Genomic DNA, 15597 nt, shown 5'->3' with positions numbered 1-15597 from the left:
CACCACCAGCTCCTCTGCTCCACTGGCTCACCTTCTCCCTCTTAGGTTATGGTTATGATGGTTTCTGTATCTCCCCTAAAGGACCACCACGTGCTCCCCAAACTATCACAACATTATAGTCTGACAGTAGATAAATTCAAACAGTACAGTAAAACACTTCCTTCCCAACTGTTTTTAGAAAAACCTTTTGAAATCTTCTGTATTCATGCCAGATTTTTCACCCAAACTCACATTCCTACATCAGAACTTTCTGCTAATTTGTTAGATAAAAGTGCATTCTTGCTATGTTGGCAAAGAAGGGAAAGAAAACACCAGGTTGCTAAAATTGCGGGAGTCAGATAATGTGAATTACCTGGTGGTTAGAAAAACAGAGGTAAAAAGAACAGAAAAACCTTTCATTTCAGGTTTTGCACAAGTGCTTGGCAGCTGCCCCTGCTGATAGCTCCTGACCTCCCTCACCAGCTCCCCAGCAGCTCTTAACTGGGACATGAGCTCATCCTGCTGGGTTCAGAAGTGAAACCCCTTTGCCCAGACCTCTCTAGTTCCAGCCTGCACTGGGCAAGGCACAGATAAGGCAGCTTTTAAGTGGTTGACTTAAAAAATAGTGGAGATACAGCATGTCAGTGTCTGCTCTGGGTCCATGTCCTAGAGACAGGCAGGGATGGGGTGGGGAGGGTGGAGATTCAGCTCTGAGAGCTGCCTGTGTTTTATCTGTGCCCTTCCAGTGAGTCCCCTCTCCCAATGTCCCCCCTCTACAGCACATTTCTTTCTCTCTCCTTCCAGTCATCCCTCCCCCTGTCATACACATTGAGAGCTACAGTGAGGACTCCATAAGCTTCAGCCTAAAAATGACCACTAACATCAAGGTAGCACTTTTTTACCTTTCCTTCTGCCTCTAAAGTAAAAGGTCTGAGTTGGGTAAATGCTGAATAATGAATGGGATAAGCTGTCACCTTTCAAAGCATTGCAATTACTCGTTATTTCATGCCAAATAATTTCTTACTACTCATAAACTGTCCCGAGACTCTTAATTAGGATGGAAAATACAATGTCAGGGTGGCTCTTTCACTGTGATTCACAGTGAGCTCATGTTGTGTGTCCTTGTGCATGACAGGTCAGGGGTTATGTTGTGAACATCTACTGGACATTTGATACCCACAGGCAGGAAAAAAGGACTCTGATCATAGAAGGAGAAAAGTCCATCCAAAAAGGTAAATCCTGCACAAAGTGTAAAATTCTGCTTTAGTCAACACCAAACAGGAAGGTTTATTGAAGGATATAGTAGGATTACTTTTTTCTTTTTTTGCAAGTAGTTTCTGGACAGGAAGGAGTAAATCTGGAGAGAGCAAAGCAGCAAATCCTTGGCCTGTTTATAGGACTTGGAGATTTCAAGCAGATTTGAGATTTACCCCCATTCTCATCACATGGGATTTTGTTTGTGATTCTGTTTCTAACCTACAAAAGGGAGTAGAAACAGACCATGGATTTCTTGGGCTTGTACACAGTACATGTCCCTGTTAATCAGATTTCTGGTTTGGAAAAATCCCTGGTGTGCACAGTTTGGATATGGGAGAGCACTGGCCACAGAAAAGCACAGGCTGGGTTAGACACAGAGTCCCAGGTGCTTCTGCATAAAGGAAATGCCTCAAAAGTAGTGAAAGCACAAAGCAAGAGAGGCAGGATCCTGTCCAAGACTGTGTGATGCTGCTGACCCTCTCCTCATGCTCTCACCCTGCCCTTGCAGTGCTTTGCCTCACCTAATAGTGCATGTTTCTCTTCTTGCTCAGTGGCAAATCTGACAGCACACACCCCCTATGAAATTTCTGCTTGGGCTAAGACGGAGCTGGGTGACAGCCCTCTGTCTTTTGTACATGTGGTGACCAGTGGGACAAGACCTGCATCCCCAAGCCTCAAAGCCAAGGCCATCAACCAGACAGCAGTGGAGTGCAGCTGGACTGGACCCAGGAATGTCGTAAGGCACCCACTCTTTTCTCACCAGCCACAGTGGGGTTTAGCTCAGAGCCTCAAAACACGCACAAAATCTGAACTCGGGAATATTTTCTTGGCATTGAATTCCAAGGCCTTGAAAACTTTATGCTCAAGAATGAAGTAAAGCAGCTGCTGCCCTTTAAACAGAAGCAACGAAAGGGTTCCTGTCTGTGTGTTCAGCCACTGGTGCAGTGGAGAAGTGGCTGAAATACAGAGAGCACGATGCTCCAGCAGTCTTTGAATTGACTGCTGTGTTCCCTGAGCTGAGCCCAGGATTTTCAGGTGGGGAGGGCAGAGGCAAGTGGGCAGATTGCTCCTGAACTTGGGCAAGAGAGAGGAAAAAGGGTCCCACAGGGAAAAGGGTCTGCTTTGTGTCCCAGCCAGGGGAGGCTCCCATGCCAAACTCTGTGCTGTCCTTGTGGTGCTTTTCCTCCACAGGTCTATGGCATCTTCTATGCCACGTCCTTCCTGGAGCTGTACAGGAGCCCCCACAACACCACCACGACCTCGCACAACGTGACGGTGCTGGTGCAGCGGGACGGGCAGTACCTGTTCCTGGTAGGCTCTGCTTCTGTGCTCACCCTGGGCTGCAGCCACACCGAGGCACAGCGTGACCCTCTGTGTGTCCCCCCCAGGTCAGGGTGATGTCTCCCTACCAAGGGCCCCCCTCTGACTCCGTTGTGGTGAAGATGATCCCCGACAACCGGCTGCCCCCGCGGCACCTGCACTCGGTGCACACCGGCAAGACCTTCGCCGTCATCAAGTGGGAGTCTCCCTACGATTCACCCGACCAGGACATGGTAATGCCCCCCAGAGCCTTCTCCTGTCCCTCTGCATGCAAACCCCGGGCCCAGAGACAGATCCCTGCCCTGCTGCTGATGGAGAGAGTCCGAGACCAGGCCTACCCTCCGTACAAATGGTCATCATTGAGGAGCCAGCACCTCTGGGACCCTCATTTCCTCTGTCCTGGCCATTAGCTCAGGACTTTAACATTCACACCGTGCTTAAAAACAGTCAGGTCTGGGCTATCTGTTGCTGACAGAGACTGAAAACACCCCTGGTATGTGCTAAAACACCGTTCTGGGCTGTGGCTTTGGCTCCTGCTCCAGCTGGGGCAGCCCCAACAAAGCCCAGCTCTGTTCTCTGGCTTATGGGCAGGTCTCGCTCCACTGAGGGCAAGTCATTTGCTCAGCAAGCTTTCCCCCCCTGTTCTGGTCCAGAGACTTTAACAGCAAAGGTTTGAAGGTATAAATCTTCCCAGCAGAACTGCAAACCTTGACAGGGCAGGATTTCTCATTGCATCCTTGTGATTCACTGAGAAATACAACCTGAGGTTTTCCTCCTGCCCTCATCTGTTCCAGTAACTGCATTTTCTGTATCAGTAAATGCTGATCTTGGGCAGGGATCCAGCAAGAGGTTTGGAATCTCACTTCCCAGGCTTTCTGTAAAGCTCAGGCACAGCTTAAAGCAAATTTTGCCCCCTTGTCAAATGTCCTACCACTGTATGAAATTGCTGGCAAGTCTGCAGGAAAGTGAGACCTTGCCCTGTGTGTGCCTTTCCTCCCCCTCCAGTTATATGCTGTGGCTGTTAAAGATTTAGTAAGAAAAACAGATAAAATCTACAAAGTGAAAACCAGGAACAGCACAGTGGAATACACCATCAAGAAGCTGGAACCAGGAGGGAAATACCACGTGATTGTTCAACTGGGAAACATGAGCAAGGAATCCAGCATGAAGATCAGCACAGGTAAAGGACACAGCCCCCATCCCACCCCTGTGCTGGCTGGATGCAGAGTGTCTGCAGCCTCAGTCCTCTCCCACAGCCCAGGCCTGAGAGGCTTCCCTGGAGCTTCCAGAGGAAGTGATAAACCCCCAAACAACAGCAGTGGAGGGGAAACGTCTCAAATGACACCCAGGGTGTTTTTCTCCTGCCAGATGGGGATGGGAAAGACACCTCTTTAGCTGGATTTGTACACACCATCAAGGACCACCATGGTCCTACCACAAACCCCCTCTGAAACCAGATCACATGTCACAGCATCCTCACCGCCAGTACATCCTTTTTCCAAGCAGATCCCTGAAAACCACTAAGTTTCAGAAGTGACCACACTGCTGTAGAAGAGAAGTGTCACCAGTGTTACAATCTCACCTGCTGCCATTTCTCCCTCATTTGCAGTTCCATTGTCTGCACCAGACGCCTTAAAAATTATAACAGAGAAGGACCATATTCTGCTTTTTTGGAAGAGTTTGGCATTAAAGGAAAGTAATTTCAATGAAAGCCGGGTAAGTTGTGCTGTCTCTCCTGCACTAGAGTGTTTCAGAGAAACCTGGAGCAGAGTCACTGCAAGGTTCCTTTCACAGACACTTTAAAATCCTTCTCAGTGTCCTTCATGAGCCCTCTGTGTAGAGCTCACTTAAATTCCTGTCACAACTCAGGGACTAAAGCTGGTAGATCCAATTGGTCACCTTTCAGGAACATAATTATCCTCTTAGAAAGGACAGTTGTGTGAAGGGACTGGGAATAGGGCACTGCTCTGCTGGGCTGGGAAGCACATTGGTGGTGTCTGAGAGTTGTCATTATTTGGACTGTAGTAGAAAATGATGTTTTCTGTCAGGGTGTAGGCAGGTAGCAAACTATGCCAAAAAAGTCATCACCCTCTGGACTCTGTTTTGGATTGTCTGGGATGGATGCAAGAACAGAGTGAACCAGACAGACCAAAACACAGTCATGGGATCATTTAGGTTGGAAAAGGCCTCTGATACCATCAAGTCCAACATATGACCTTGTCAATTAGACCAGAGCACTGAGTGCCACATCAGTGGCACCTTTAACACCTCTAGGGATGGTGACTCCACCACCTCCCTGGGCAGCCTGTTCCCATGTTTAACAACCCTTTCCATGAAGAAGTTCTTCCTGATGTCCAGCCTGAACCTTCCCTGGCACAGCTTGAGGCTGAGTCCTCTCATCCTGTCACTTGTTACCCCTGAGAAGAGAAACTTCTCCTCCCTGAACTGGCCAAGGCCAAGGCACACCAACAGGGATTCCTGGAGGAGGCTCCACTGCTCCCTCCCAGCTGACAGCCCAACAGATTAAATAAATCCAGCCTAGATCCAGGAGGAAGAACAAGTGTCAAAGGCCTTTTGGAAGGCACAAACCTGCCCCCTGCAGCCGAGTGATTTGGGGTTTGTGTCTCTCTCAGGGTTACGAGATCCACATGTTTGACAGCCTGATGAACATCTCAGCTTACCTGGGGAACACCACAGAGAACTACTTCAAAGTGTCCAACCTGAAGATAGGTCACAACTACTCGTTCAGTGTCCAGGCCAGGTGCCTGTACAGTGGGCAGATGTGTGGGGAACCAGCCACGCTGCTCTACGACGAGTTGGGAACGGGTGAGCCCCTGCTTTTTCCACATCCTCCTTGATTAACACTCATGAAAGCCTCACAAACTCAGAGCTGTGAGCCTGACACTCAGGCCTCACACTCCAGACGTGTGCTATGGGTACAAACAGCTCTTCCCTCCCTCCCATGCCACAGGTGAGGACTCCTCTGCCACCAAACCCGGCAGATCCACGGACGTCGCTGCCATCGTGGTGCCTGTGCTGTTCCTGCTGCTGCTGACCCTGGGCATCGGCTTCGTGGTGCTCTACATGAGGCACAGGAGGCTGCAGAGCAGCTTCACAGCCTTTGCCAACAGCCACTACAGCTCCCGCCTCGGCTCGGCCATATTCTCCTCGGGAGATGACTTAGGTACGTGCCCTTGGTGTCCTGGGATGGCTCTGGGGACAGCCTTGGGGACAGGAATCCCTTGGTGTCCTGGAATGGCTCTGGGGACAGCCTTGGTGCCCTGGGATGGCTCTGGGGACAGCCCTGGGGACAGGAATCCCTTGGTGTCCTGGAATGGCTCTGGGGACAGCCTTGGTGTCCTGGGATGGCTCTGGGGACAGCCCTGGGGACATGGAACCCCTTGGTGTCCTGGAATGGCTCTGGGGACAGCCTTGGGGACAGGAATCCTTTGGTGTCCTGAAATGGCTCTGGGGACAGCCTTGGGGAACAGGAATCCCTTGGTGTCATGGAATGGCTTTGGGGACAGCCTTGGTGTCCTGGAATGGCTTTGGGGACAGCCTTGGGGACAGGAATCCCTTGGTGTCCTGAACTGAAACGGCTCTGGGGACAGCCTGGGGGACATGGAATGGCTTTGGGGACAGCCTTGGGGACAGGAATCCCTTGGTGTCCTGAAATGGCTCTGGGGACAGCCTTGGGGACAGGAATCCCTTGGTGTCCTGGAATGGCTCTGGGGACAGCCCTGGGGACAGGAATCCCTTGGTGTCCTGAAATGGCTCTGGGGATGGCCTTGGTGTCATGGAATGGCTCTGGGGATGGCCTTGGTGTCCTGGGATGGCTCTGGGGACAGCCCTGGGGACATGGAACCCCTTGGTGTCCTGGAATGGCTCTGGGGACAGCCTGGGGGACATGGAATGGCTTTGGGGACAGCCTCGGGGACAGGAATCCCTTGGTGTCCTGGAATGGCATTAAGGGACAGCTTTAAGGACCTGAAATCAGTGCAAGCTTTGCTTCTTTATTAAGCTTTGGGCCACCTTTGGCATTAAAATCTTATCCTAAGAGTAAAAAGCTGGACTTGAATAAATCATAGAATCACTGAGGTTGGAGAAGACCTTTAAGATCACCAATCTGTGTAATGTTTTCCCAACCCCAAAAAGCTTTTAGCAACTTCACCTAAACCACTCCCTCTAATGCAAATCAGTTAAAACCTGAATGTAACATACAACAACCAGGTAAGAGCACGAGCAAAGCCACAGGATAAGGTTTTGAGGCCACCATAACAGCTCTCTGGGCTTGTTTTCCAGGAGATGAGGACGATGAAGCTCCCATGATAACTGGATTTTCAGATGATGTCCCCATGGTCATCGCGTGAAGGGCATTTCTGACTGTAAAAACCAAATGGTGTAAATATTTTATTTGATAAAAATAGTTGATTGTTTATTTTAAAAATGCACTTTGAGTTGCAATATGTTATTTTTATATGGGCCAAAAAATAATAATTTTAAGATACACTTTGTAGTAATCAACTGTGAATTGCAGACTAGGTTGGTTGAGTAACAGATTACTTTGATTTAACATTAATTTAGTCTTACAAGGCTGTGCTTGCTGGGCATGCTTTTAAGTCTGTGAGATATTTTCCGCTGACTAAATTGGCTACTCGTTTTATTTTTCTAAGACAAGAATAAATTTATTTAAAAAAAAATTCAGGAGATTATACATGGAGAGAGAGAGAAGTAATATAGTCCCTGAAGGTTTTGCTTTTACTTTAGAAAAAATTCTTTGGACTTTGTTTGCTCTGAAAGTATTTTTGTTGTGTTAATTTATTGGGAAATCTGCTCGAGAACAGATTTCCAAAGTAGTCAGACATTGTACACATTATTGTGTAGAACATGTGCCACTTTATCTTGTCAGGCAGTAGTATCTTGGCATCTCCATCACTGTTCTTGCCACAGGAATAAACATCCTTATTTTTACACATTTTTTCTCCCTTATCAAAAGACCCAATGTTTGAGCAATCCCAGAGCCCAGGTCAAGCTACTGCAGCACAAACTTCATGGGAGAGTTTATCTTCCTGCTGCCATCCCTGTGAGCCAAAAGCCTCCCTGCCCAGGGCCTGGTGCAGGGCTGGGACAGGCCAGGAGGCACCAGCAGGAGGGTTTGGGGCCTCTGGTTATTCCTGGGCAGCAGCACAGAATGCTTTGGGCTGGGTGGTCTTAAAGATCACCCCATCCCACTCCCTGCCATGGGCAGGGACACCTCCCACCAGCCCAGGCTGCTCCAAGCCCTGTCCAGCCTGGCCCTGGGCACTCCCAGGGATGGGGCAGCTTCTGCAGTGCTGTTCCAGCCCCCAGACTTTGTGGCTTTGCCCCTCCCTCAGTGCCAGGTCTGCAGTAACATCACACCCTCCCAGCACTGCCCAGGGGGCACCTGCAGTCACTGAACTGCTGCTCATCACATGGGGCTCAATTCATTTGTAGTTTCTGTCTGTACCATCACTGAAAGAATCTGCCACTGGCACCTTAGAACACCCTTGCAGGTGATGAGGACACCTCTCCTGCTGGAGCTTTTCCCTCAGCTGCTGCCTCGGTGGTGGGACAGAAGGGGGAGCCTCCAGTGTGCACAGCCAGGAAAGGCTTCAGGCTTCCCACAGTCACGCAGAGCAGTAATTACTGAACATTTAAATTCATTTGGTTTACAGCAGGGATTCGATCCTCTCTCATTAGCATTTCCTAAAGCAGCCACAGTCATACCTTCAGCTTTAGCAAAAAATATATATATATATATACACAAATATATTATTTTCCTATCAGTAGTCACCTCACGTTTCCAGCAGACACAATACTGGCTACAGAGCCAAGCAGGAGAAATGTCTGCATTCCACTGCTGAGCTTTTTTTGTGATAGCAAAATGTGAATCTCACCACAATGTGAATCTCACCACAATATGAATCTCACCACAATGTCAATCTCACCACAATGTCAATCTCACCACAATGTCAATCTCACCACCACTTGCCAAGCCAAGGGCAGCGACAGGAGGGATGTTCAGGGCTCTCCCCTGTCCATGCTCTATATATGCAAAACTCCTCATCTGTAACTACAGCACACACTGTCTTGTCACACTGAGTTTTTTGCTTAAAACAAGAGTATTTTTGCTGTGTAAATTAAGCTGTAATTGCAGTCTTCCTACAGATGAAATGGAGAGGCCAACTATGTTTTGATACACGACTGATCCATTTAATTTCACAAGAGAAAATGTGTAAAAAGTCTGGATGGTTTGATACTCTATAGAAATACTGACTCTATTTTCAATTACTGGTGTTAGCATTCCTGGTGACAGATTTTTCCCCCCACAGTTGGGACCAAACTAGAATCAGATTTTTATAAGCAGCAGCAAGCTTGTAGAGTTGCAATATTTTTACCTCGTTAGTGGGCCAGGTGCTGTTCAGGAATTAAAATGTTGAGTAAATCAACCCAGCACATGTAGCTCAATTTGTCAAGAGTTACAGCTACAAACATAGACCAGAATCTGACCCAGAGGCTAAACTAGTCTAAAAAACATAAATCAAAAATTTGATACAGGAAAGAAAGCCTAAAACCCGAGATCAAGAGTCCTGAACTCCTTATAAAGCAAATACTTTGGCACAGGTAACTGAAAATCACAGTACAGTATCCCAGAGCTGGTACCTCTGGTGAGAATCAGTAGTGCTTGAATACTGAAACTTCACTCCCCCAGGGGTAAATCCTGCCCATCTCTGTCTAGAAGCAAAGTGCCAAGGGGCACCCTTGTAACCACTTAAAATTCTGCAGAAATCCCTTGGCTGGAGACTTCCAGGCATCAGCTGAGGGCCAGGTCACTCCTGGCCACTCTGAAAGACTCCTTTGTACTCTGGCTCGGTGACACTTGCACAGAGCGAAGCATTTGGGGCCATACTGTACCCAAACCCCACCAGTGCTGGTTACCTGTGCCTGCCTAGCCCAGGGCAGGCAGAGCAGAGCCCTCTGAGCCCACTCTGGGGGCACCCCTGGCCTTGGGGGCACTGCAGAGCCTTTCCTGGGACTCTCCTTGGCCCTCCCAGACTTTCCCTTCACTGCAAAAGTCACCACTGTGCTCTCAGCAAAGCAACTTCACAGGGCTAGTGTATTTTATAAATAGATAGAGAGGTCTGACTCCAGGCAGGGAGGGAGCAGATTAGATGCAGTTCTGGGGAAATTGTATATTTTTATGAACTTTTGAGGCACGGAATCTTGTTCACAGAGACATCCAGGGGGTGGGAGGGTTCTGCTGTAAATAGGGTACATGGATGTGGATGTGTATTCTGTTCTGGTTTCCTTTCAGTAGCCTTTTGCAATGTGACATGCCCTAACTTAGGGGAGGTGATTTGGGTTTACCTCACAGGAACCAGGGAAATGTTTGGATCTGTATCGGGGAGGGGGGGAAAAAGGGTATGGAAAATACCCTGGCTGGGAGGAACTTCCAGTTAATTTGGTTTGCATCCATTTCAGTTTCCCCACAGGTGCCCATGGGTACTCTTAAGTCCACTTGAACAAAGGCTGAACACTAAAATCTGGTGGGGTTTTGGACCATGAGGCTTGAGTTGCTTTGACTCAGGGGTTTTGTGTGTTTTTTGGGGATGGGGTTATTTTACAACAAAGGAAAAAGAGATGCCATTTTCCAGGCTGGAGATCTCACCACCTACTGAAGGTCAAACAGTGGATCTTTTCAGCCTGAATAAATCCCATCTGCTGGCTGGATCCTCTGTGAAACTCCCTGCACCCACCTCCTCGGAGCCAGTGCCTGCTCCAGGTGCACTCAGAGCCAGCTGGGGCAGGAGCTTCCAGCTGCCCTGGGGCTGGCTGACAGCTCTACCCCAGGGAGACACTCCGAGGAATTGCAGAGGGGGTGAAACGTGTCGTGCTGTCCCCAGGGGAACCCCTGCATGCAGATCCTGAAGCTGCAGGAGAGCTGCGGGCGGAGTTCCCGCCCCGGCTAACCCTGCCCTAACTTGTTCCATGTGCTCCACCTTGACACAGCCTCAGCAGGAGGCAGCTGCAATCCAGCACTGGGGAAGGGGATTTGCCGTGGACAGAGATCAAGTTACAGGGAGATGTATAGGAGCTCATGCCCAGCCAGGAAGGGGAGGAGAGAGCAGAGAGGCAAAACTGGCTCCCAACATCCACACCACAGTGGTTTGGCCTTGAGGCCAAAGGACCTTTGTGCTTGATGGTCACCTTGGTGGTCACCACATTAGTTCACCCATCCTGATTCCAGAGTCACCAGGAGCAGCCCCAGCCTCACATTATTCACCAGAGAAACCCCACCTGAGCCAGCAGCTCTGCCTGAGCAGAACCAGGGCACATCTCAGTCTGAGCATCTCCATGCTTGGAATGTCTTTGTAGGTACAGAGTATATTTAACAACAATTTTCATTCACTTGCTGGTTGAAATGTAAAATGTGTTCAGGAAAAACCAAAATAACCCTTTCTGAAACAACTTTCAAGTCTCCTTGAAATGGACTTGAAAAGGGAAATGGTGCAATGACTTGGTTGCTCTTGGACCTGGAGAGCATCTTCCTTCCTGGAAGCAGCTGTAACATTATAATTCATCCTTCAAAACGTGCAGCAGTCTACAAGCAGCCAGGCTCTAATGAGATTTTTAGAGTCAACTTTTAATCTGGTTCCTTAAGTGAAGTTTAGAATTATACCCTCAGAAATGCTCCTCTGTGTCTTTGTTTTGTTTTTTTTTTCCATTCACTGATTTCTGCTATGTATTATTGCACAATTTTGAAGGAATTTTTGTCTGTTAATTTTTTCCACTTAATAATAAAAATGGATTGGGTAAACAAAACCATTTCTGGTTTCTGGAATTGTTACCTACCCTCTGTGTGTCTAGAGCAATACAAAAGAGACATTTTCTGAATGTGTTTTTATTTACATTAGAAGGATGCATGGTATAACCTGACAGGATCATAACTCATGGACTGGGTTGGAAGGAACATTAAAGATCATCCTTTTCCACCCCTTGCTGTGAGCAGGGACCCCTTCCACTGTCTCAGGTTGTTCTGAGCCCTGTCCTTGAACAATTCCAGGGATGGGGCAGCCACAGCTTCTCTGGGCACCCTGTGCCAGGGCCTGCCCTCTCACTCAGGGCAGAATTCCTTCCTGACATTTAATCTATGTCAGTTTGAACTGTGCTGCCACTACAGTTCTTGGTGAAACTGTGGATACAGGACAAAGATTCAGAAACAGGAAAGCTGAGTTTCCTGCTGAAGAAGCAGCAGAATCCTACTGAAGAGGTGCCCCTGACATTCAGAATACAGTCACGTCTCCAGCTGGTGCTTGGTCCCTTCCTCCAAGGTCAGAAAGCCACACCCTCAGACACCAGAGAACATTTCCAGCCTGTCCAAGCTGCCCCTCCACGTTTGCAAACACCATCTCCAGTGTTAAGCCTGGTTTGCCACTCACATCACATGCATTTCCCTGCTTAAAATCCATTTCCACAGCCAGCCCACCCCTGCCTGGTGTGTTTGCACTGCTGGTGTTTGCAGCAGGTACCCTGACACCTGAGCAGGCAGCACTGCCCCTGGCAGGGACAGGTAATGAGCAGCAGCCTCTTCACACGTCCCTCATTTCTCAGCCCAGATAATTGGAAAGGCAACACGTGATCTTGGTGGACATAATTGAGGCGTGCAGGTATCTTAAGTGTTGCACTTCATTAACGTTTAGCTTAAGGCAACATTAGCAACCAGCCATTCCTTCCTCCCCGTTGTCCCCTCTGTCAGGAATGAGGCTGATTTTTCCTACTCTGCCGGAACAGATTGATCCCCCTGGGAGGCACAAGAAGTTACACCTCATTCCCAGGCACCTACTTTCTGTTAGAGGAGCTGACGTGACTCTGAAACTTCAGTGCTGTCATGGAGAAAACTTTTATTCCATCAAGATTGTCTTCCTCTCCTAATCAAATCTGCATGTCTTTACAGACAGGAAAGATTTCCCCCTAATCCTTTACAGCCTTTACCAGAGCAAGTTAGAACATTCCCCCCCACTAGGATGCACATGAGACTCCATCAAGGAGGAAGAGCTGTGGTTGGAGCACATGGCACAGACCCATGCAGGGGGCCTGGATCCAGGCTCTCCCCACTCTGCTGCTCCTGAAAACACACTTTCCCCCCCAAATAACATCAGGGGCTGCTTCCAGTGGACACAGGGAGGGGCAGATGTGAACCCTCCCTGCAGAACTGAGGAAGCCAGGTGGAAATGCAGCAAGGCCAAGACTGCAAAAGCCCTTCCCAGCATGGGTTAAGGATTCCACAAAAGAGACACACTCTGATCTTGAAAGAGAACAGCTGAAGTTTTGGCTTGCTGCTCCTCCTTTGAATAAGCAAGCCCAGGATCTTGTGCCAGACTCCTCAACGATTGTGTTCAGCCTTTCTCAGCAGGAAAGATGAAATAACTGAGGATGTTTCCTAGCAGAACTCAAGCTGGATTTTGGGATGGAGGAGCCAAAAGCTCTCAGATAGCCCAGCCCCTGCTCTAAGGAAGCAAGAGAAGGTCTGTGGGAAGGAAAGATTCATGCTAACCATCAACATCTTGGCTCCTGCCACAAACCTCTCAATCTTCCAAATGTGGGATGCAAGAAAAATGGCATCTTCCAGGATATGTGGTTTATTTCTTCCCTGTAAATTATAGGCATCCAGAAGCCCACATCCTCAAACTCTCCTAGCTGGGCTGACATCATGCCTGGTAGATTTGCTCTCCCCAGGGCCCACAGAACAAACCAGAGTGGACCTGACTCCTTACTTGTCAGAACACCTGCGTGGGGTTGTGCTGGAAAAAATCCCACTGCTGTCAGGGATGATGAAGGGTCATGAAAAAGGGACTAGACAGTGATTTGGGAAGACAGCCAGTGAGTGGGAATAGGAGTCTGAGCTGAGCAGGAGTTAATAAAATACATCCTGAAGCTGGTTAGAACCTGACACTGGCTATACAGGAGAGGAATGTTTTAAAGGTGGTGGATCCGAGGCAGAGATGGACAAGTGACATTCACCTCACCAAGCCTCGTATCTCCAGGGTGGCTCAGCCAAAGAACACTTGTTTTCCCTGGATATTTCCATAGCCAATGGAGGGAAGCAGCCTCCAGGGAGGAATTCAGAACCTGATGGGAATTTGGGACCTGAATGAGCCATTCTCCAACGTTCTTGTGCACTTTTTCATTCCTCTCCCACTACGAGAATGGCTACCTGTGCATTCTGTATTTCCCCAAGCCTGCAATCCCAAAGACAAGAAGATGGAGAGGAGGTTGGAGGTTCCTCCTGGCCTGGGTTCTATGTAACATTAGGCAGGATTCATCCTTGCCCAAGCTGAGAGGGTCACTCCAGGCCTCGTCTGTAGCCAAGGATGAGGCACAGCAGTTCAGAGAGTGCTTCCCCTTGTCTTAAAATAGGTCAGACACTCTTTGCTATAAAGGGAACTCAAGGCAACCACCTCACAGCGAGGCTTGTGACTGTAAGACACCACACTGAAACGAATCCCAAACCCATGACTGGGGTGTGAACATGCCCCCTGCAGCCAGCCAGCCCCTTCCTGCTCCTGGAGCACACTCTGCCCTCAGAGCCACACACCCCACGCTGCAGGCTGGAGAGGAGACCTTGCCAAACATCTCTGCTTTGTTAGCACCCCTTTGCCCAGCAGCCAACCGAGGCTCCACTCGTGCTGCCAGCACGGCAGGTCCCCTCCTGACTCTCTCCAAACTGCCCCTCTGAGGGCTGCTGGCCGGGCTTTCTGGAATGACACAGCTTTCCTTTCCCCCACCGTGGCTTCTCGGGATCCCTCACAAAGCCAGACCAGAAGCCCAGGGGCCAGTTCCCAGCTGTGTGTTCAGTCACAAGACTCGCTTCATTTTGGGCCCAGTTCCACTCTGCAGTAGCTGAATGTAATTCAGAGCCAGCCAGGAAATTACCATGGCAGGCTCAGAGCTGGTAAAGACAATAGCATGTTTGGCTCATCCATTTGGCACAACCCCATTGCAAATGTACTTTTCCTCCTAAACTCATTTAACCTCACAACCAAGAGCCACAACGATGGCAAGGAGCTGTTTTGTTCCGAGACCAGATCTCCTGGGAGAAGAGACACAAAGAATAGAAGGCAGCCTGGAGAGAGATGGAAGAGGGAAAACCGAGAACGGGATTCGAACGCATCGCCCTTGGAGACCACGCCAGCGACCTGCTCGAGTCCAGCCACCATAAATAAACAGGCTCCGAGTGTTGTCTGGCCAAGCCCGGCAATCCTGAGCCGGGTCCAGCGGGTGGGGCGGCGGCGGCATCGCTGCCGTGCGGGGACAAAGCACATGTCGGGCACACAGCGCCGCTGTCGCCGTGGGATTTGTGCTGCGGCCACTCGCAGGGGGTTGATGAGGGTTCTGTTCATGGCCAAACCCCGACCGGAGCCAAAAGCTTCGGCGTGGTGGTGAATCCTGAGCGAGTGGCAACGAAGGCAGCGAGCGCAGCCCGAACCTGAGCAGTGCCAGCCCCGCTGCTGTCCCTGCCCACGGAGCCCATGTGTGCCCAGGGCAGGGCCGAGCACGGGGTGTGGGGCTGGGAACCCGCTCCATCCACACCACAACCCAGAATTCACCCTTCAGCCCGGACTTTGGGTGATTCGGGCCAGAGCAGCAGCCCCGCTGCCCTCGCTGCCAGGCGCGGGCAGCAGATGGCAGCAGAACTTTAGTCACTGCCCACCACCCAACTCCATGCGATCCCTCCTTCTCCTCCTCCTCCTCCTCCTCCCGCCTTTTTTTTTAACTTTTTACTTTTGGTGGCCTCAAAAATTATTAGTTCCAGATGAGCTCCTGCCATTGTAATAGTCCATTTAACCCGATCCACTCTGAGCAGAGTCAGTGCAAGTTCAAATGCAGCATTTTCACATGTAAACTCTACATCAGAGACATATTTCTGTCGGGGTTTGGGCATTCCTCGTGCAGAGGAAAGGGGAAATGCAGAAGGTTAAACCTCACACACCCCCGGCCCCGGCCGTGGGCAACAATGGC

The 15597-nt window shown here is 49.6% G+C and overlaps 1 protein-coding gene across 2 annotated transcripts in view; it reads left to right on the top strand.

Moving 5' to 3' along the window:
- Window positions 1–11403, top strand: part of SORL1 (sortilin related receptor 1) — a 49506-nt gene extending 38103 nt beyond the window's left edge. For both annotated transcript variants that reach the window (XM_071576043.1, XM_071576042.1), the window contains exons 39-48: window positions 784–866; window positions 1115–1211; window positions 1788–1972; window positions 2428–2547; window positions 2625–2789; window positions 3562–3736; window positions 4166–4272; window positions 5190–5382; window positions 5528–5740; window positions 6859–11403. In XM_071576043.1, the coding sequence (XP_071432144.1) occupies window positions 784–866; window positions 1115–1211; window positions 1788–1972; window positions 2428–2547; window positions 2625–2789; window positions 3562–3736; window positions 4166–4272; window positions 5190–5382; window positions 5528–5740; window positions 6859–6926 (1406 nt within the window). In that variant the 3' untranslated portion in view covers window positions 6927–11403. The remainder of the gene's footprint in view (window positions 1–783; window positions 867–1114; window positions 1212–1787; window positions 1973–2427; window positions 2548–2624; window positions 2790–3561; window positions 3737–4165; window positions 4273–5189; window positions 5383–5527; window positions 5741–6858) is intronic.
- The last annotated feature ends 4194 nt before the right edge of the window (window positions 11404–15597 follow it).

The sequence above is a fragment of the Pithys albifrons genome, chromosome 23 (genome assembly GCF_047495875.1).
Source record: "Pithys albifrons albifrons isolate INPA30051 chromosome 23, PitAlb_v1, whole genome shotgun sequence".
NCBI classification, from domain to species: domain Eukaryota; kingdom Metazoa; phylum Chordata; class Aves; order Passeriformes; family Thamnophilidae; genus Pithys; species Pithys albifrons.
Note: the sequence above shows the minus strand (reverse complement) of the source record. Positions and strands in the feature narration are given on the sequence as shown.